This window comes from Balaenoptera acutorostrata, chromosome 11, assembly GCF_949987535.1.
Source record: "Balaenoptera acutorostrata chromosome 11, mBalAcu1.1, whole genome shotgun sequence".
In the NCBI taxonomy this organism is placed as follows: Eukaryota; Metazoa; Chordata; class Mammalia; order Artiodactyla; family Balaenopteridae; genus Balaenoptera; species Balaenoptera acutorostrata.
Genome location: NC_080074.1, coordinates 36,977,165 through 36,999,495, shown reverse-complemented (window position 1 = coordinate 36,999,495; position 22,331 = coordinate 36,977,165). Strand labels below are relative to the sequence as shown.

The following is a 22,331-nucleotide window of genomic DNA, read 5'->3' as shown; positions in this document are numbered from 1 at the left end:
TAGTGTCAGCCTCTTTTAAATAGTCTGTAAGCCCATCCTTCAGAAAATGGGTAGTCATTCAACAGAATTTATGTGAAACAACAAAACCTTACATATATCGACAAGGATAAATCTGAAAAACAAAAAGATGAGCAGAAATTTCAAGTTCCAAGTAAGTGCTTGTCAGGATGGCATCCCATGATGGATAATGACATATGTATAAAATTAAAACTTATAAATGTATAAGATCATACATTTGCTATGGGTACACAAAAAATAAAAGTGTGAAACGTACATGGGAATGATAAATACCAACTTCAGGATAGTGGCTTTCTTGGAAGGAAGGGGGGTTGTTTCACTGAAAGATATTTGGGGGCTTCAATTGTCTTTATAAAGTTTTATTTGTTAGGCAGGTACACAGTTTTTATTGTATTCTCTGAAATTCTTGTGTGACTAAAATATTTACAATAAAGAAAAAACCCTGCATATGGCTTTACTTGTGTGTTCATTCATTTAACCTGTCACCCATCAGTCTTTTCAGCTACCCATTCATTTATTATTCTTTTCTGTCAAAATAATTTTATTTAAACAATCTCAGAAGTTGATCACGGCTTAAACCAAGTTGGGAGAAAGGAGCATAATTATAATTGAAAGACAGATTTAAGGGAGATTTGAGGGTGAAGTTGCCAAGACTAAACAATTGGATGAATGTATATGTGTGCATGTGGGGAAATGTATTCATTCCCCAGGAATCAAGGGTAATGTATTGAGGTTTCTAGCTTGGTATCGGCCCACTGCGCATGCCAGTGGGACCAAAGAGAAGGAGTGATATTGGAACCAAGGGGAATAGGGTATCTAATTTTGTCTCAGTCCATGTCACACTTTTTTTCCATAAACCTGATAATCTTAAAAACTTTAATTTGGTAATTATTTATTAAATATTTGCCATGTACAAGGCACAGTAAATATAAAGAGATCCCTTAAATGTATGCATAAATACTCTTTTTCATGAATATGTTTCTTTAAAGTTTATACCATTCATTTTTAAGCATCATGGTACAGTTACTGCTCCAGTAAATTAAATTGGGTAAGCAATTTCAACTGAATCCAGTTGAATGGCAGTAGGCAGCCTTCATTAAGTTATTGGGTAACTATTTTAAAAAGAGTGAGAATCCATTAAAAACTTCACACTGTGCAAACTCATTTAAGTTTGCAAATTCAGAAGGGAAGTTAAAGGTGGTTATCTTGAAAACATCCCCCAAATGTATAGTGTATTAACTGAATAACAGCTGGGTAGGGCTAACTTTAGACATTCTTTCTTAAAAGTTATTTAGTTCTTACAACAGTAAATGTACAACTATATGGATAATTTCAGCAACACTTTGAGTGAAAATTGATATATTTATAAAACTAGAACTATTGGTCTGTTATCTCTGTCTTCATCTTTTTCATAGCTTCTCTTGCCTGTTGATTTATTTTCAGAAAAGGGAAGTGGTCTCAGGGACTAATGGGATACAGAGAGGCCAGTTACTGTGTGGGTTTACAACTCCAGAACATTTCAACCAAGTCCTTCTTTTCCTTTTCCTAGGCCTCACCCATGTCCTCTGTTCAAAGTTCTATATTTTAGTCCTGTTCCCAGTAGAAACATGGATTCCCAATCTTAAATCCCCTTAAGATCTCACTATTCCTCCTCCATAGATATCTTTCCAAGACTATGTAATAGGCAAAGGCTAGGAAGATGATTTTGTGTTCCAATGCTGTGTGATCAGCTGGGTTCCTTGGGAGCCTCAAGGGCATTAGATTAGAATAAGACCATCATAATCTTACCTTTGCTCTACCCCGCCCCAACATACATCTACATATATATTAATTTTAATTTTGCTTATTTCCTCCAATTTTAGAGAAGTAAGCCAAAGACCACAGTAAAGTAACAATGAAGGCATAATTCCCTAGAGACTTGGAAAAGACATCATTCATAGCCTCATTATGGCTGCTAGTCAGACCCTTTGATGTAAAGCATCTGTCCTCTTCAAGGAAACGAGAAAGGTCTGGTTTTCCTTTCTAGTCTGTGAAGTAGGAGGCGGTGTCATTTGCTGTGAGGAGCCACAAGCCCCATGTTACTGGGTTGCAAGCTGCTTGACTGCCTTTGTTAACATGCTGAAAATTTCATCGGCTGTCTTTAATAAAAGAGGATGTGTGTGAGGGAAGACATCAGCAGATGTGGTCAGGTTTCTGCTCCCCAGTCCATGAGTCATAGCTGGCAGAGAGCAATGACACTACTATGTAATCAGACAGCCAGTCAGTCAGTCACCTGGACTTCTTGCATTTCAGTTATATAGTGAGGTAGTCTTTAAATCTGTTTAGAAACCTTTACATGCTCTTCTTTGGTTATGAGAAGGCTTTTCATTCCCTCTCCTTCTGTCTAACAATATTTAGTCATTTATGGCTTCTGTTAATAAAGTTTCATTTGAACATTTATTACCTTAAATAATTACATGGCCAAGAGAAGAATTCTACTTTATGGAAGGATAGACGTGTGATCTGATACACTTTTGTTCTGTAGGAACTTCATCTTCTTATAGGAAACTTCATCTCAAAAACCCTAAAAGGACGTAATCTAGAATCTGGAAATAACCTCTAGAACCATGCTTCTCCAATTTTAATAAGCATACAAAGCATTGGGAGATCTTGTTGAAATTCAGATTCTGGGTCAGTAGGTGGCAACTGAAATTCTGCATTTCTGTCAAGCTCCCAGGTGATGCCAGTGCTACTCCTTGCAATTTTTGTAGCAAGGCTAGAAGACCTGAAGGCATTCAGTCCAGTGGGCATCCACTAAGCTACCCTAGTCATTGCTGTGGAGGAGAGACATGACAGGCTTAAAAGATAAGGAAGCCCTTGTCTTTGAAGAGAGAAAATAACCATATAAGAAGAAAGTCTTCTATGTCTAGTTTTATTCATAAATGTTTAACAAACACATGAAATTTTTTATCAAAATAATGGTTGATACTATCAAAGCAGTTACCTAAGGCAGTGATACTCTTATGTCACATTTGAGCACACCAGTATGTACATTTCATCAGTTTCTATTTATTCAAATAAGAAGCTATAGTGATCCTTTAAGCATTACATAATGTATGTCCATAGGCTTTTAAAATTTTTTTTAAAAACTTCTTTTTACTCTATTAAAATAGACATATCTAAACCAAAATGTTTCATCTGAATGTAGAAATCTATAGCTGCTTAAAAATATTGAATGATGTTCTTAAATATGCACATTTTTAGTTTATTTGGATTTTGACTCTTTAGGAGACACAGTTAATGAGTATATGTGAGCTTTCAGGAGATCGGTTATCCCACATTAACTTCATAATGTCAATTTTTGATTATTTTTGTTTAATGAGTAACACTAACATGGATAATGCAAAACTAGAATCATTCCAAACACCATTATAATTAGCATTCTGAACTCATTTTGTTAACAGATATAACTTCCTAATTGTGTTTTCTTTGAATAATATTAACTTTTTTTCATCACTTGATAGCAGAAAAGTGACTTCAAAGTAATCTAAGGACAGATGGACCCCAGGCTGCAATTTAGTAACAATAGTAAAGCCTATTTATGTGGCTTGGTATGTACTTCACCACCTGGTTTCACAGCTGTCTTTTCCAGGTTTAACCTAAGAAAGGCTACAAACCTAGTATAGGCAGAGCCAGTTCACAAATCCTCAGCATCTGGACTCAGTGGTCATTCAGGCATATTGACAAGAAGATCCTACTTTGTGTGTTTGAGATGATGAGGAGACAGAAAAGAAGAGGGAAAAGACAGTAATTCTGCATCCTCATGTAATCTCATCAACAACCCTGTGAAGCAAGTACTATTCTCATCCCGTTTCCAGAAGAAGCTGTGGTCTCAGTGCTTCCTAAGTGCACATGTCACTGGAGCAGAAATGGCATTGGAACCTAGGCAGTGTGATTCTGTAACCTCTGAGTGTTTTTAATAATCCCCTTGAGTTGCAATTATAGTTAGGTACAGACTCTGATAATAAAGTGGTTCAAGAAATAACCACTACCCCACAGAGCCATCTGGTTTCTCTCAGCCCCATCACTGGCCCTTTTCTATTTCTGGTTAGTAGGGAATGGTCTCCAGCCGTGGTTCTCCCTCCCCATTTCCTCTCTTCCCACTCAGGATAGCAGGAAGTCTGAACATTTTATCTACTTAGCATCTCCAGTAAGTCAGGCTGTGAACACACTTCGCCTTCAATTTAGTAGCTGTTTTTTGACAGTCATGCTAAGCTCTGGGAGTGGACATAATTCAGAAATGTGTCCTAGCATCAAGAAACTCAGTATAACAATGGGTGGTATGATAACAAAGTTCTTTTAGGAAGACAGAGTAGGTGGTGTTATTTTAGGTTTCCAATGTGGAGTTAGTCACTGCTCATGTAATTTAGAGCTATGTTTATTTGGATTGGTGTTTAAAATTAGAAGTTGACCATCTGTATTTTTCTTGATAAGTATGGAGTCATCCTGACCAAAAGGTTTTCGAAGGTCAGGAATAGCTTATATTTGCAACATTATTTTTGGAAAAGAAAAAAGGATACAGAAGAGTCGGAAAATAATACCCAGCAGTTGAAGACTTAAGACAACTTTGGTATACATCCAAAGAGACATGTTATGTAGCCATTGAAATAAAAATTATAAAGTACGTATAACAACATAAAAATCATAAACATGCATGTGCTAGACCTCAAGCAAAATGAGACAAGAAAAAGTGAACTTGACATTTGTAGAGTGTTTATTATGTGCATGTATCAATACTATGCTACATTTATTTTCTCATTTTATCTTTCTAACAACATGCAAAAAAGTTGATGTTTATTCAGTATTTCATAAATGAAAGAATTGGGACACAGATATGTTAGGGGACCTCACCAAGGTCACAGCCGGTGGTTGAGCAAGAACTCAAATCCAGATCTCTTCAAATCCAAATCTGATCATCTTTTCCCAGCTGATTTACTCTGAGCTATTCAACCCTCCCCCCAACATTGTTTTTGATTCAGAAATAATTGTATTTACAGTAAAGAGTGGAGTCATATGAATTCAGCTGAAAAAAATGCTTGCATTGTGAAAACACTAAACGGTAAAAATAATTGTGAATTATTTTAGGCTGTATCATAGTTGCCAAGATAATTAATAGTTGACACCATCTGTAAAATGAAAACATAATCTTAGCATAAACAATTTTAGTTTTATCTGATGTTTGAAATATACATTTATGTAACTGCCAAGGTATCAGCTGCCCTTTGTTAGCCAGAAAGTTCCAGGGACAAGACAAGAACGGAACAGCCCTTATTCGTAGATAACAAGCAAAGTGGTTTTTCCTTTGGGAAGGCCTTGTTGTTGTTAACTAATGTTTGAGAATTTGGGGATGGAAACCCTTGTATTAAACTAGTGCTACATACTATATTGCTATATTGATTGTAAACATCGACCATTAGAAGTTTAAAAGCTGTTTGACTTAAAAATTAGAACTTTATCTCGTTAAACTACATGAGTTAAATTTGGAAAGCATTTTTAGTGATTGCATTTGAATTTTTTTCAGGGTTTTCACCATGAAAACATCAGTAAAATTTTACAATATATTTTACTTATTTATATATGTTTGCAGAAATGGCCTAGAATATTGCTAAGGAGAGAAAGCAAAGAATGGATAGACATAGATTTGTCAACTTTTCCCACTTAATTTTTTATTTCTTGGCATTGAGTTGAAAGAAAGTTCAATTCTTTCCATCTAAAATTGTATCCCGTTTAACTTTTTTCTCAAGAAAGTACAGTGTGACTAGGTTACTAGGTCTCCATAGGTAACCTATACTTTCTCATTAAAGAAAAAGCTACTTCCCTAACTGCCTGCCCTCTTTAAAGCACAAAGTACACAGCAGCTGTTTGAAAACCTTTTTTTCCCTTCCTGTTTTATCTATTTGTATAAATTGCTACATTGCTTCCATAAAATGCCTCCAGACATAAGGGGATCATTTGCATAAATGGATGAAGATTTTTGTCTTCCATGAAGGAAAGCTTGCCATGGCCTCTTAATCGTTTTCCTTCCTCTCTCTGGTTCCAGTATCCGGCTGCTCTGATGAACTTGGGAGCCATCCTGCACCTCAATGGACGACTCCAGAAGGCCGAGGCCAACTACCTGCGGGCGCTGCAGCTCAAGCCGGATGACATCATCACGCAGTCCAATCTCCGCAAACTCTGGAACATCATGGAAAAGCAAGGCTTGAAGACTTCCAAGACTTGACACAGGAGGGCCATACCTCATCCTCCTCCATATTTGAAAGCAGGCTTCATTAACGAACAGAACTTCCCAGCAGTGCTATGACAAGAGCTAGTTTGGACTTCAAGACCGGGGGGCAGAAGTCACTGAGGTCACTGCCACTTCTGGAAGTATCCACTTTGCTGTGGGCACAGCCGTTAACACCAAAAAGAGAAACATTGGAAACCTCCTGCAGGATGTAATTGTTACCCATAGAACTGTAAACCAGAGCACTTAAAACAGGATCTTTTGGCATTCTTAAAGGGGGGAGGGGAGTCTGAGTTTCAAATTTTGTTCAATTTTGAAAGCTAATTTAGAAATGATACTGTTCCTTAAACACTGTGAGAGGAAGTCAGAATTTCTGTTCAGCCAAGGTAAACTATTACGGTCAAGTGTTCACACGCAGTGATTCAAGTGTCGTGTGAATCCTGGTGAGCTGGCCGGTTGTCCTGACGCTGCTGTCTTCCCTCTTTGGGACAGCCTGCTTATCAATGTCTAAAACTTAGAAAACTTTCTTTTTTTTTTTTTTAATACTGTGTCACGATCTGTCAGAGTCTACATTTGTTTCCTGACTAGTGCACATAACGTTTTATGATTTAGATGTCACCGTCATTTGGGCATCCTTTGCTTTTCATGTTCTGAAAAGGGTTTACAGAACAGAGCAAACCATGTTTCTCACTGGTGTTGTAGGAGGGACTGGGGAGGCCTTATGCGTTCCAGGCAGGCATTTTTTACTTTGACGTCACCGACGTTTTCCCAAAACTGCCTAGGAGGATTCATTGTATTAATTCTTAGGCTTTTGAAATTGCCTTTTAAAATGGCTATTCCTGGTTAACGCTCATGCTAAGGCAGTAAATCAAAAGGAAGCTTAACAAATGGTCTAGTTCCAATAACTAACCAGCAGCTATTAGACAAAAGGGAAGATGCTTTGTGCCTTCCAGATGTTGCTGGGTTAAAAATCAAGTCTGCGTGAGGGTGTATAATGATGGTTGCCAACGATTTTATATTTTGGAAAGAGTTGGTATGAAATGCTAATCACTTTCGAATAGGTACCTAAACAGCAGTGCTGATAAGTTTTTGAGGAATTATTTTTAATCATACTTTGTTCTTCCCAAAAGACATAAAAAATGACTTATTTTAAGCTGCAGTAGACTATAGCATTAGCCCACGTGTTTCTAGGTCTCCTGCCAAGTGCTTTTCACAGTTGAAAACTATTTTTCACTAGCAAATTTGGCATTTTATTTCATTACCTATTAGTAACCACTTCAGTGATAATTTCACAAGTAAAAGACTATAAGGGAAGTAGAGAGAAACATTTACTGAACATTTTTTGACTTGCAGTCAAACTTTGCTACTAAAAATTAACTGTAAAAACAACAATCCACTCTCAACTTCTTCCTAGAGAAAGTAGCTATACAATACCCAACATATTTATTTATTTATTATTCTACCATAGCGAAATAACAAAATTTGATTCATTAAACCAGTTCTTTGCAACTTAAAATTAGCTTTTTTTCTTGTCCTTTCACATTCCGTGTATATATGGTCAGCGTCCCCATTTAAGGGAAGCTGGACATGCAAATAGATCATATTATGTTTTCTTCGTATTTTATATATGTTTTGCTGCATATCCGAATAAGGTGGGATAAAGAATTAAAGTAGTGTTCCTATGGCATTAGTGTTTTGGTGAGAAGGGCAACATAGTGAGAGAGATTTGTTGATGGCATTAAAAGAAGGCCCTCCTAATATGTATATTATTTGGTAAACATTTCATTGAAGGGCCACAAGTTAAATTATAATTAAATCACTGTGTTTTCAGAATGATATTTAATGTTTAACAACAACAAACACGTGGTCAAACCAAAAGCGTGGGTTGAAGTATATTTTTCATCTTCTAGTGCATTGGCAACTGCAAAAAAAAAAAAAATTAATAAAGGAAAAAAGGAATTTAATATAAGGATATAGAGGTGAATTCAGTGTCTAACATTTTTATTTATTTAAATAGTTATTGACCTATGATGACTTCCTCGTCTTAACATTTTGTGTCTTTTTATTGTTATTGTTCTTCTTTTCACACACTCGGTTCTTGGTAGGTTCGCTGATGGCACGGCAGAGGCACTTCATGTTGACCCAATTCCCAAGTAGCATTAATAATTGGGCCTGTGTCATAAAATGCATGGATCGTTAACAACTAAATGTCCCTGACACCTTTCACTACAGGGCTGGGCTTAGTAACTGACCACCTTGGGGGGAGGGTTAAGGGGGTCTATAGAACATGGTCAAAAAATGTCTCCGCTCAGGGATTTATGGTGGATTATTGCAGACAGTGCTAAAAATATAGAGCACAAGTTTACTAAATTAAAATTTTATTTTTTGAGAAACTGTTATTTGTATAAATTATCAAGATTTGTAGGCTTTCCTTTTGTAGAAATAATTGTTTTATGTGCCAGAGAATTTCGATTTTGTTTTCAACAATAAAGCATTGATAACAAATACGTTTATAAGCCTTTTTTTTTTTTTAATTTATTTATTTATGGCTGTGTTAGGTCTTCGTTTCTGTGCGAGGACTTTCTAGTTGCGGCAAGCGGGGGCCACTCTTCATCGCGGTGCGCGGTCCTCTCACTATCGCGGCCTCTCTTGCTGCGGAGCACAGGCTCCAGACGCGCAGGCTCAGTAATTGTGGCTCATGGGCCCAGTTGCTCCGCGGCATGTGGGATCTTCCCAGACCAGGGCTCGAACCCGTGTTCCCTGCATTGGCAGGCAGATTCTCAACCATTGCGCCACCAGGGAAGCCCTATAAGCCTTTTTAAAATCGTCTACAGCAACAACACTTATACTGTCTTGGATTTTAACAGACCGATGAGAAAGCTGGAAATCTCCAGAAACTTTTCCCAAACACCATTTTAGATATTAACTTTGTAGAGTCCTTTAGGTTTTTCTTAATGACCTCATCAAGTTGTCTCACATATTTGGAACTTTCTCATTTGATCCACGATTTACTTGCTAAACAAAAGCTCTTCACTCCACTCTTTGGAAGTAGACAATGAACTAACACAATAACATCAGAGAGCAGTTGTAAGAAGTTGGGGGAATGTTTTGGAAAATTTAGGAGAAAAACTTCACAGAAATTTCAAGTGAACAAGAAGCTTCAAATTCCTGCAGTACCCCAGGGGGCAAAATACATCTCAAATCTCTATGGAATAACAACAACAAGAGGTCAATATGTGGTGAAGTGGCAGAGGGAATGAAAGCCAATTCAAAGTCTTCTCTGATTGCATTCTGCAGGAAGACCACCCAAAATCACACAGGAAGAAGGTTAAAATCCTGGTATGCACCTTTCTCTACTACAAAACTAAGTATAACAGAGTCACCCTGGTTGCATTGCCATTTCAGCTTGTGGCAGTTCCAATGCTTAAGCCAAGTTTTCTAGCAATACCCCTTCATTAAACTGAGTTGAGTGTTAAATAGTAGGAAGCAAATTCTATGGTATTGGAAATAATATTTAAATTAAGTGAAAAATCATATTCCAAAGGTACATAGAAATGAATTGGAATGATTGCAATTCTTAAATTATCCACAGAAACCCAGTTTTTCCCTTGTAAGAGAATAACCAAGCCTTAGATGCATTTCCTTTCTTTGTACTGGAAGTGTATACTATGTGAAAACTGTCATCACTTTCATTTGTGAAAACATCAAATGAAAAGTCATTGCATCCCCAAATCTCAACTTTTTAGAAAGTAATTTTCAAAAATATCATGTTGATCATGAGCAAATAGTAGATGTAATTTTCATTTATGGTCTATTTTATGTTTTTCTACTCCACAGTGTGCCAGACTAGAAAAACAATGTGAGAAAAGAAAGACATGGCCCCTGCCTTCACTGGTTTCAGAGCGTAGTGCCTCAATCCAAGTTAAAACTCTACCCTGATTTTAGAATAGAATCAATTATGCAATTATTTCATATACTAAGACGACTTAATATCTAACATTTCTGTAGCCTGTTGTATAACTGCCACTAACTAGTTTTGGGAACTTGGTTAAAATCACTTACCTTGGGGGCCTTATACTCCGCAGGTGGAAAGTAAATGGCTTTAGTTACATGTTCACTGAAGTCTTGTTTGGCTCTCACAGTCTAAATTGTTCAGATGTTTTTCATGCCTTACCTGTCTTAGTCTGTTTGGACAGCTATAACAAAACACCACAAGCTGGGTAGTTTATAAATAACAGAAATTTGTTTCTTACAGTTCTGAAGGCTGGAAGTCTAAGATTAGGGTACCAGCATAGTCGGGTGAGGGCCCTCTTCTGGGTAGCAGATTTCCTGTGCCCCCCCACATGATGGAAGGGCTGAGAGTTCTCTGGAGCCTCTCTTATAAGGGCATTAGTTCCATTCATGAGGGCTCTGCCCTCATGACCTAATCACCTCCTAATACCATCACCTATGGGCGTTACGTATTCAACATATGAGTTTTGGTGGAATGTAAATATCCAGACCATAGCAACCTCCTTTCATCTTCATGATCAATCTGTAGTAAGAGAGGCAGAGAATGTGATTTGTGGAAGATGGAATAGCTAGAGAAATACCAAAGGGGGCGGGGAAACCACCTCTGGACTCAGGTTCACTGCCTGAGTGCTCTCATGACACAGGACATGTGAGCATAGGGCAGCATGGGGACAGGCTTGCTGCTTGCTAGCTTTGGGACATGGACAGGTTATTTCATACCTCTGAGCCCTGGTTTCCTTAACTGTAAAGCTGGAACATAACCTCACACATCCACAGGGTGTTTGGCATAAAATAAAATCCTTATAGCTAAATTTTATCCTATAATCAAGGAATTAGGCAATATATAATTTTGTTATTATATAAAAATTTTAACAAGATAATCGAATTCTCTGTCAGTTTTTACCTTGTCTATTGTATTTTATGTTCTACTCAACAACAACTCAAGCTTTCCTTATAACTGACTCCTGAATGTGCTGTACCCATGTCTCTCAGCAGAATAGAGTTGTGCTTTCCTCCAGGATCAGAACTAGAGAATCGGGGTCTTCTAAATATGGCCATTTTTACCAGAACGGTGTTTGAAGTAGGGAATTTGGCCCTGCTTGGGATATTAACACTTTTCTATAGTTCACCAATAAAATGAAACTATGTCATCTTTTCTGAACACAGAAAATCTGTTGATATCAGCAACCCTTATTATAACTACTACAAATTAATGATTATTATTGATTATACATTAGCCACATGTACCTACCTCTCTCTCCTACCTCCTTTGGATTTGACAGGAATATCCCTCATTCAAGACAAAGCTATCAGCCATTCTCAAGTCAGATGGAGAGAATAGAGTTCTATATTTCAGTAATAGCTCAAGACTCCTAGAAGCACTTTTTCTAATAATTTTCTATCATGTATCTTTCTTTTCCATCCCAGAAGACTCAAAATAACTCCTCTGAGAACTTTCTCTTGGCAACATCATTGAGCAGCTAGAGACTATAATGAAAGTTTAAAAAACATATTGAGAGAGAAATCAAGCAAAGTAATTTCTTTCCAAAAATACTAAAAATGTCATAAAAGAATTAAAATGCCTTTTGTTTTTTCAGCTGGACACTCCTCTAGTATTGTGTAAAAGATCATTTGTTACCAGAGAATCAGAATTGGTGAGGGAGGAGAGGGGTGAGTTTGTGTGTGAGGAATAGAAACAAGTGATTACCTTTGATTTTTTTTTAATTAATTTATTTATTTTATTTATTTATTTTTGGCTGCGTTGGGTCTTTGTTGCAGCGTGCAGGCTTTCTCTAGTTGTGGAGAGCGGGGGCTACTCTTTGTTGTGGTGCACGTGCTTCTCATTGCGGTGGTTTCTCTTGTTGCAGAGCACAGGCTCTACGCACATGGGCTTCAGTAGTTGCGGCGCACGGGCTCTAGAGCGCAGGCTCAGTAGTTGTGGTGCACGGGCTTAGTTGCTCCACAGCATGTGGGATCTTCCCAGACTAGGGATCGAACCCCTGTCCCCTGCATTGGCAGGCAGATTCTTAACCACTGTGCCACCAGGGAAGTCCCTACCTTTGATTTTAATGTAGGCCCTTTTCTAATCTCATTTAGCAAGTAATGGCCATATTGACTCTGGCGATAATTAGCTTTTTAATTCTGCCGACATCAATTTATTAAATTACATAAAGCCAATTAATAATCTCAGTATGTTTTCATTTTTAGTTCTTTTTGTGTTATTTTTAAAATGTTGTTATGCTTAATGTCTGGATATTTTATGTTTCCTTTGCAATAGACTATTATTCTGTAAATGTTCCTTTGCCTATACTTTGTGATGATGGCTGTTTGGGAAATTTCACTGGAATTATGATATTTTAAAGTATCTTTTTAGAAATCTGTCCTATACCACCAAGTATTTAGCTGTTACTACGTAGTATTCTATTAGATTTCAATTGAATAATTTTGCATTAAATGATATAGAAGGGTACATCAATATTGTTTTATTATATCCCATTGGGTCTATTCTCCCAATTCCCTACTGATGATATTAATAAAATGTGATTATACTGGCAAAGCATATCTCTCTATAATGTGAGTCAAGGAACTTTATCAGTTAATTTTTTGTCACTTCTGTTTATAGAACTAATTTTTGCTTGGACTTGTATTCATTCCAAAATTTTGCTCTGTGAATGATGCTAAACATAAGTTAGTTTGCTACTATTTCTCAAGTGGCCACAAAGTGATATTCATGGAAATCATAACAGCAACCTGAACCCACATGCCACAGAGCAACTAAGCCCACGCGCCACAACTACCGAACCTGTGCTCTAGAGCTCGTGAGCCACAACTACTGAGCCCTCATGCCACAGCTACTGAAGCCCGCGCACCTAGAGCCCATGCTCCGCAACAAGAGAAGCCACCGCAATGAGAAGCCCACCCACTGCAATGAAGAGTAGCCCCCGCTTGCCACAACTAGAGAAAGCCCGCACGCAGCAACAAAGACCCAACGCAGGCAAAAATAAATAAACAAATAAAACAAATAAATTTTTTAAAAAATTCTAATATTCTCTCCTGCTCACTAGCAGGAGAGAATATTAGGTTTGACCTCTGCACTTTGAAATGAAGAAACTGTAGTTTATAGCAGTCAAATGACATAGCTTAGCTTACACATTCACAGGGATCAAACATAGCAGGTAAAGTGTCAAGTCCTAGCTACAGGTTACATCCTACATGGCTCAATGCCAGCCATCTAGAGTTTGTGAAACATCTCTTCTTTGGAGGAGAGGGTAGACACAAAGCTCACCAGCAAAGATTTGCTCATGGATTCTTTATGGATTGCATACGTGGAAGATATTACTAACTGAAACTCCTAATCACTAAACTCAGTGTGGGTCCCTGATTTAAGACATGAACTCTTCATTTTAGGATAAATTTATGAACCATGCCTAACAAAACACAGCTGGTCTAAGTAAAAGTGGTACAGAGAAGCATTAGGGTCGATGAAACCATTTCTAAAGATCCATTCCTGTCATCTGATGACACTGCTTGGTTATTTCTTCTGACCTGGCCATGATGGATCAGTGATCCAAAGTTCATTAGCGATTTCAACAGGCACAATGTGCAAGATTTCAGTAGACATAACCAAACTGGATGTGATCCTTCATGATGAAATTGACTAGGGTTTTTTTTTTTAATTTATTTATTTATTTTTATTTTTGGCTGTGTTGGGTCTTTCTTGCTGCACGCGGGCTTTTCTCTAGTTGTGGCGAGCAGGGGCTACTCTTCGTTGTGGTGCATGGGCTTCTCATTGGGTGGCTTGTTGCAGAGCACGGGCTCTAGGCGTGCGGGCTTCAGTAGTTGTGGCACTCAGGCTCCGTAATTGTGGCTCGCAGGCTCAGTAGTTGTGGCGCACGGGCTTAGTTGCTCCACGGCATGTGGGATCTTCCCAGACCAGGGCTCGAACCCGTGTCCCCTGCATTGGCAGGAGGATTCTTAACCACTGCACCACCAGGGAAGCCCCTGGCTAGCATGTTATCCTTTATTTTACTTGAGGCTCTTCTATTTGGAGTGCACTAGCTAGATGAAAGCTTTTTATAGGCCAGAGAATAATTGTAAAATATGAATAACATGCCATTTCCCTGTTGCAGTGTAACAACAGTAAATACATTTGCTACAAGTTTTTATGATCATTGACTAATCTGTGTGATTCCCTTTCACCAAACTTGTCCACCTTCTCTCTGTTATACACACACACGTGCTTGCACACACGTCCATGTACACACACACACACAGAGTCTCACTCTAACTCACTCACTATGTGGCTGGAAAGTCTACAACTAAACTTGAGTTCAAACATAAGTGTCTGTTCATTTGATCCTCCAGGAGAGGAAGTCATGAGGATTGAGACATACTTTGAAATGTTTTGATTAGCAGAGGAAATACAGTGAGATCAAAGCTTTTGTCCTTCAGTGAGCGATTTAAATCCAGACAAGCAAGCGTCCAAAGGAGATGAGGGCAGGCACTTCTTAAGCTACTGTTGTAAACACCTTGGCATATCTCTTCACACTCTCCTCTGTGCCTGTCAACAACCAAGCTGAATCACTCCTTTATCTAGGGCACTTTCCTGTCCTCATTCTGGAAAAGAAATACCACCCAGATCATGAGAAGACATGGCAAATGTAGATTTGTTGCTCTCCATTTTCAGGATAAGAGAAATTGCCAAAATGACCTTTAAATATCTTAGTTTTAAACGTATTTCATCTTGGAGACATTAACCAAATGATTAAGCAATACGAATTCTCTAATACAGGAAGCAACACACTCAGTAATTCTAAGCACTGCTGAAAATGAGGTGACCACTGGAGCACCCCAATTATATCACCTTTCTCCATTGGCTTTAGCTCCCTGGGTGATGTTATATGCCATACATGGCATTCAACTTGCTCCTTGGAATTGCAGGGCAGTGGGGTCCTTCCCATAGATATAAATCTGAATGAAGAGAGTTAATTATTTCATTTTTTCACTCTCAAGTTTGTGTTCCTGTTGTAATTATCTTTTTTGCATGCAGAGCGTTTTGCAGTTTTCAAAAGGCTTCATATCATTTTTATACTTAGCTCTTGAAAACAATTTAACAAAGTAGACGAGAGAATCATAATTACCCTCAAATCCAAACTCCAGATGAGGATTCAGAAGCTTAGAATGGCCATACGACTCATTCAAGATCACGTTCAGTACAAAAGCAGGTCTTTCTCCTAATTTTATGACTTTAGTCTAAATCCTGGGCAGGCGTTGATGGGTATGGACGCAATCAATACACCATTATTCCCTTAGTCTCTGAGGATCAGATGTGATTGAGGAGTGTTTCCGTCGGAAAGACTTTCACTGAAAACTAGAGACCAATTCCACCTGCATCCCTACACGGTGAGAGGGTAGAAAGAGGAGGAGAGGATCATTCAATTGTACGATGAGAATACATGGGTCACAAAAATAATTTAGCTTTTTTCCAGTCACTTTGTTCTCTTTCTTTACTTGTCAGTAGTGGGGGGTTGGCATGAATTGCTTCTAATCAAAGTGTACCAATTGCAGCTTTCTCCTGCAATTCAGGTGTCAGCTGAGCTCAGCCGATGTTTGGCCTCCCCATCTTCTATGGGATGTTTGGTGCAGTTCCCTAGTTCTTGTGAATACCTGCCTCTCACATCCTGAGGCTCTGAGCCTCGGCTTCCACTCTTCTCTCTTGGCTTTTTCTTCTTACTGCTCTGCCATTCAGAGCAGACTCTTTTCTGATTTCCCCTAAAACCATTTGCATTTGTGTATGTGGCCAGCTTTAAAGGTTTTGGTGGCACAGAGGTTTTAATCAAATAACTTAAAATTGAATATGAACGAACATCCTTGTTTTCTGTATTTCTCTAGCCTCTCCCGGCAAGTGGGATTTCTCACTGGTTACGTCTCTCCGCGGGTTCCACTCCCCTCTCAGGGGGTCCTCTCTCCTGTGCTCATCCTAATCTCAAAACTCCCGTTACCTGCTTATGCAAAGGCCTCCAGACCTGTCCTCCTATAAGGAAAGCTGATTATCTAGGAGTTTTTCGTAAAACAGAGTTTGAAAACTGGCAGCCTATAGGCTGAATTTAGCCTCCACACATGTTTTTTAAAGTGTGAACAAATATTTAGGAATCTAGAGTTTTAAAAAAAACAAAAATAAAAACAAACTTGGGTTTCTGGTTTTCCTTGAAATACAAAATATCTGGTAACTGGGACCACATCTCTGTGGCCTGTTCCATTCAGATAGGACTTTACTCGCAGGTGAGTCACGGTCCCCACCCCACCCCACCCCACCCCCGTTTCTGCTCAGCCTCTAGAGGCATTTGAGTTCAAAACTCCTGCTCTAATCAAAGTCAGTTCCTCCCTTACCAGGTGACTCTGACATCTGCTGTTAATATATTTTTTTCTCCACTACATGATCTTATAAAAGTGTACTCGAAATGGGAGAAGGGGGTGGTGGTGGTGGTGTGATGAATTGGGAGATTGGGACTGACATATATACACTAATATGTATAAAATAGATAACTAATAAGAACCTGCTGTATAACAAATAAGTAAATAAATAAAATTTTTTTTAAAGTGTACTCAAAATGTTCAAAGATGATGGTTTACCTAGAATTTTTTAAATATTTGAAAATTTCTTTAGGACTAGGTTCTATCACACCATTTTTAAAAAACTGAGTTGTTTCCACTTTTTGGATATTATGATTAGTGCTGCTATGAACATTTATGTACAAGCTTTCATGTGAACACGTGTTTTCAATTCTTGTGGATAGATACATAGGAGTAAAACTGTAGGGTCACAGGACCATTCTACATTTAGTTTTTTGAGCAACTGCCAAACTGTCTTCCACAGTGGCTGCCCCACTTTACACTCCCATCAGCAATATATGAGAGTCTAACGTCTCCATGTCCTCATCAATGCTTGATATGTTCTTGTTTTTTCATTATAACATCCTACTGGGTGGGAAGTGATATCTCATTGTGGTATTTATTTGCATTTCCCTGATGGCTAACATCATAGCATTTAAAAAAAATTTTAATTTTAGTAACAATGAAGTTTGCAAACGAATTGAGGAAATAATTGACAATATTATGGAAACTTTTTCCTCTTTTCTCTCAATTCGCTTTAATGTTATTAACTAATTCAGATAATGCCTGGCTTATAAAACTTAACTCTTTGTTGGTGTTTGACTAATGGATTGTTGAAATTCATCATGCCAGAAAAGGACCCCTCCTAATGTACCATATTGCCTCAGAACAGAGTTATTTTTCATATCCCTTATCTTGCAACCTTATCTATTCAGCTACAGTTATTCAAATAGTTTTAAATGCTTCCTACTGCAGAATTTAATTTTGATGGATGGAGACCCAGTCTCAAACCTACAAAGAGTGTGATGCTGAGGGAACCAAAAAAATGAGACAGATGTTTAAGGACAGTCATATTCTGTTTCACCTTTTAACTTTAACTGGAGATAATAAATGAACACCAACAAAAAAGTCCATAGGCAAGAATTTTGCTCTTGAATTTGGCATATTCATTGGGGTTTTTTCGGTTAATATCAAGCGGTAACTTTTGAATCCATAAATACCTGATATATCGAATTTGTAAGTTGATTAAAGTTAGTTTACTTCATCACTTTCTATGCAGAAGTCTCTGCCAAACCCTATTAAAAGTTTCATCAGTTTAGGAATTTCTTATCTGAAGGGTCTGTTTGCCCTCTGTCTCTCCATAATTGTCTTCAATAGAGTGAACATGATTAATGGGCTGTTTCATTTTTCAGGATAAAGCTTTTTCCTTTTCCCAGCAATGCTAGCAAATTACTTGATTAATATCAAAAAGCTCTCATTCACACATAACCTTTGAATAAACAAGTTGTGATACTTTTGGCAACATGTGAAGAGGTATTCCTGTAAGTAGGCTATAAAGGAAATTGCCTTTGTAATTAAATATATAAAGAGGGAGCCTATTTTTTGCTTGTTACAAATCTTTTTTTTTTCTTCTCTCTTATAAGTGGAGAATGTATAATGAGATTGGGCAAAAGCAGAACGCAGGATATCTTTCTCTATGCTAGGTTTCCATTTGTATTTCCCTCACCACTGGAAGCCAGGAAGAAAACTGTGAAACATTTATGAAACTTAAATAGAGTTTCTAGTTCATAAATTTTAGGGCTCTTTAGCTTTCCATTAAAGTGCAGCAACAGGAAGTAATCGATCCCTTGTTGACTGAAAGATAGATACACCCCCCCCCCCAAAAAAAATTTTCCTGATATTAATTCTTTAAAAATCAGAGTCTGGATAACAGCTGTTTTCATGGAGCAGAGAAAAGGCCTTTATGAATAAGAAAGAATTTTAAATGAAAATGGAGGAAAGTGAAAGGAACTAAAATATGTCCTCATCATACAGTAAATACTTTATATACATCCTATTTCATATAGAAAATTAAAGCTACCCTTTATTGCTGCATTGTTAGTTCCCTATCCAGTAGTCATTTCTCTAATAGTTCAACTATGAGAACACCAACTTTGTCATAGATTTTTGCCCAGATCCGGTTGATGGGTTATCATTGGTCCAAGCCAGAGGTCAGCAAACTATGGTCTCCTGGGCCAAATCAGGCCCGCCATCTGTTTTTATATAGCCTGTGAGCTCAGATTGTTTTGTACATTTTTGAATGGTTTACAAAAATCAAAAGAATAATATTTCATCATATGTGAGAGTTATGTCAAATTTCCGTGTCCATAAATAAAGTGCTACTGGAATACAGCAGCACTCAGTCATTTATAGATTGTCTATGGTGGCTAGAATGGCAGGATTGAGTGATTACAGCAGAGACTGTATGGGCTACAAAGCCTAAAATATTTACTATCTGGCCTGTTACAGAAAAAGTTTACCAACCCCTCGTCTAAGCGAATTGTGATAGTACTGTCTCTGGCTTTTCCAGGCTCCAGTCCAGCTGGCAGTGCCCATGTGACAATGAAATGCAAGCAGAGGTCTGCTAGGCAGAATTCTGGAAAGGCTTTGCTTTCTTCATAAAAGGCTGGCATATTAACTGCCCCTTCAGGTCTTGAATAGGAAAGTGAAATCTGAAGGTGAGAGCAGCCGTCTTGCAACCATGGGGTGATGAATATAAAAGCCAAAGCTAGCACCTTAGAGGAAAGGAAAAGACCTGAGTTCCTGATAAAATTGTGAAGCAGCTGAATCAAGGCCAATACCTGCTTATTGCCAGACTTCCTGTTACATGAGAAAAATCACCCGTCTGTAAGGCGGTCTTCACTGGGCATTTAGTCACTAGCAGGCAAATGCCGTTCTGACTGACGTGGCCTCTTTCTTTCCTTTAGGCCTAGAACCTATTTAGTCTCAGTTGTATAAGAAGAGTTGTGGGGGCCAGGAGACCCTTCCTGGCATCCGTTCAATAGGCAGGAAGTAGGTAGCCATCTAATCTTTCCTGAATTCGCTCATCCTAACAAACCAGTGTCCTCAGCAGCATTATCTTGATATTTGGGGAAATGGTTATGAGAACAGTCTACTTCCCTTAGTACAAGTAGCTCACAGCAGAAGGTCGTTTACATTGCTGCTGGTGGTGGCCCCCCCCTCCCTCCCAGTTAGATAGATGTTCCACCCTCTGTCCTCCCATAAGGTTCAGGTTAGAATGTTATTCCACTCATGACACCATATTCTGTGTATTATGTCAGTTTATGTACTCAGCTCCAGGTGCCTCAAGGGCAACATCGTGTCTTATTCGCTCTGTCACCCTAGCCTCTAGCACAGTGCCTCATACATTATATGAAGGGGTGAATGGAAGGAAAGTGGGCAGTACTGTTGCCAGATAAAAGAATGCAATGTGGAATAAAACAAATATATTCTTCAATTTATCAGATATTTATTGAGTCTCTATTATATGCCTTTTTCTGGGTGATGGGAATGGATAAATTGATGAATAAAACCAGCATCATTAGAAAAGCTTAACATTTACAGAGTACTTACTAAACGCCAGATACTGTTCTAAGCACTTTATAAGTGTTGGTTTATTTAATTGTAACAAAAATCCTGGTGAAAAACCTGAGGCACAGAAAGGTTAAGTAACTTGCCTCCAGTCACACAGTTAAAAGTGATTGAGTTAGGACTGGGATTCATGTCCAGTAGGTCTAGTTCCAGGATACTACTTACTTACTTACTACTATACTTTCAAGCTACTTTTCTGATATATTAGGTGTGGAGAATATAGTGTGAAGACTACTGCCCTCCGTTATGGAATTCCAAAACAAAATAATATAAGCTACAGTTTGCATGATAGAGATCTAGGTCCAGCCTGCTGGGTTTCAAGTCCTGGCTGCAGCATGAATTTGGCTGGCCAAAATGTTCGTTCAGGTTTTTCTGTAAGATGTTACAGAGATACCCGAACGAACATTTTGGCCAACCCAATATTTGAGTATGTTAATTAATCTCTCTGTGCCTCGGTTTCCTTATTTGTAAATTCGAATCATAATGATATCTAACTCACAGGTTCGTTGTAGGGATTGCATGAATTAATACATATAAAGTGCTAAAAACAGTGCCTGACATTTTTTTAGGTGTAAAACAACGGTTGGATGTCATTACTGTTGCTGTAGTGGGTACTTTGGTAATTACTACATTGTAATAATACTAACAATAGCTATTGCTATTGTAATACACTCAGGGGACATGTAGTCAGACCGTAAATGATCTCACAAATAATTTTATATAAAGTGACAAGTAGTGATTAAATGTTGAACAGGTATATTAGAGTTCTCCCAAGAAACAGAACTAGAATGAACAGGATATATTGGCTCATGAGGAGAATTGGCTCACAAGATTGTGGAAGCTGAGAAGTCCCAAGATCTTCTGGAGACTTAGGGGAGCTGATAATACCATCAGCTGGAACAATACCGTTCCAGTCCAAGTCCGAGTTCAAGTCCAAGAACCAGGAGTGTGGAAGGTATAAGTTCCAGTCTGAGTCTGGGTCCGAAGGCAGCAGAATAGTTATGTCCCAGCTTGAAGACAGTCAGGCAGAGAAAGCAAATTCTCCCTTACTCAACCTTTTGTTCTATTCAGACACTCAGTGGATTGGATGAAGTTCACCCATGGGAGGGCACTGTGTTTTACTCAGTCTATAATTCAAATGTTAATCTCATGCAGAAACACCCTCAGAGACACATCCAGGGTAATGTTTGTCCAAATGTCTGAACACCCCGTAGCCCAGTCAAGCTGACATGTAAAATTAGCCATCACAAGTTGTACACACACACACACACACACACACACACACAAATATCCATACCAAAATAAGGAGGAAATATTCATGACAGTACAGTCCATGTTTCTGTAACTGGTCACATGGTTGTAGCTGATATTTATGCCTATCTTCTTCTACTACCGATTCTGTATTTTCTTTGCCTTCAGCAAGTACCTCAGCTGGTTGTGATTCTTTACCTGGTGGAGTGACCCAAACCTTCACTCCTGAAGCTTCTGAGCCATTAGTAGTGCTGCCTGGATTAGGTTGTTGACGTTTTCCATTGATCTTAATCACAGAGCATGGTAATAGTAAGAGACGCCCTACAGGGTCTCCTGTATTTTAGACATGCTCTTCCTTACCTCCATTATGGAATAATAATCCAATTTCCCTTGATAGTCAGGGTCAATCACCCCAGCCAACACCATAATTCCCTTCTTTGCCTGTTGATTCAGAGGCATGAGGAGTATAAAGTGGCCAGGTGGCAGTCTTAACTTCCAGTTCAATGGAATTATTGTGTCTCCTGGTAAAAACATTCTTCTCTCTGGATAAGACTTCTAGGCTGGTAGGGCATAGGGTCAAGAGAACAGGAACCAAAAATTTTGCCAGTGGGTCACTAGGAGTAATGATGAGTAGTGAATTTTCCATTTTTACCCTTTGATTCCTGGGCTCATGAATCCTGGCTATTGGAGAGACAGCACCATGTATTGGATGCTGATTCTGAGCATATACAGCCTTCTGGAGAACCTAGCTGCAGTCCTGCAAGGT

At 38.4% G+C, this 22,331-nt stretch overlaps 1 protein-coding gene across 4 annotated transcripts in view; it reads left to right on the top strand.

Annotated features, from left to right (window-relative positions):
* TMTC2 (transmembrane O-mannosyltransferase targeting cadherins 2) overlaps nt 1-22,331 on the top strand; it is a 900,074-nt gene that overhangs the window by 410,944 nt on the left and 466,799 nt on the right. The window contains exon 12 of one of the 4 annotated variants that reach the window (XM_007194947.2): nt 6,098-8,779. The exons of the other annotated variants lie outside the window; for them this stretch is intronic. Coding sequence (XP_007195009.2) covers nt 6,098-6,277 — 180 coding nt within the window. The 3' untranslated portion in view covers nt 6,278-8,779. Of the gene's footprint in view, nt 1-6,097; nt 8,780-22,331 lie in introns of those variants that run through there. 4 annotated transcript variants of the gene reach the window in all.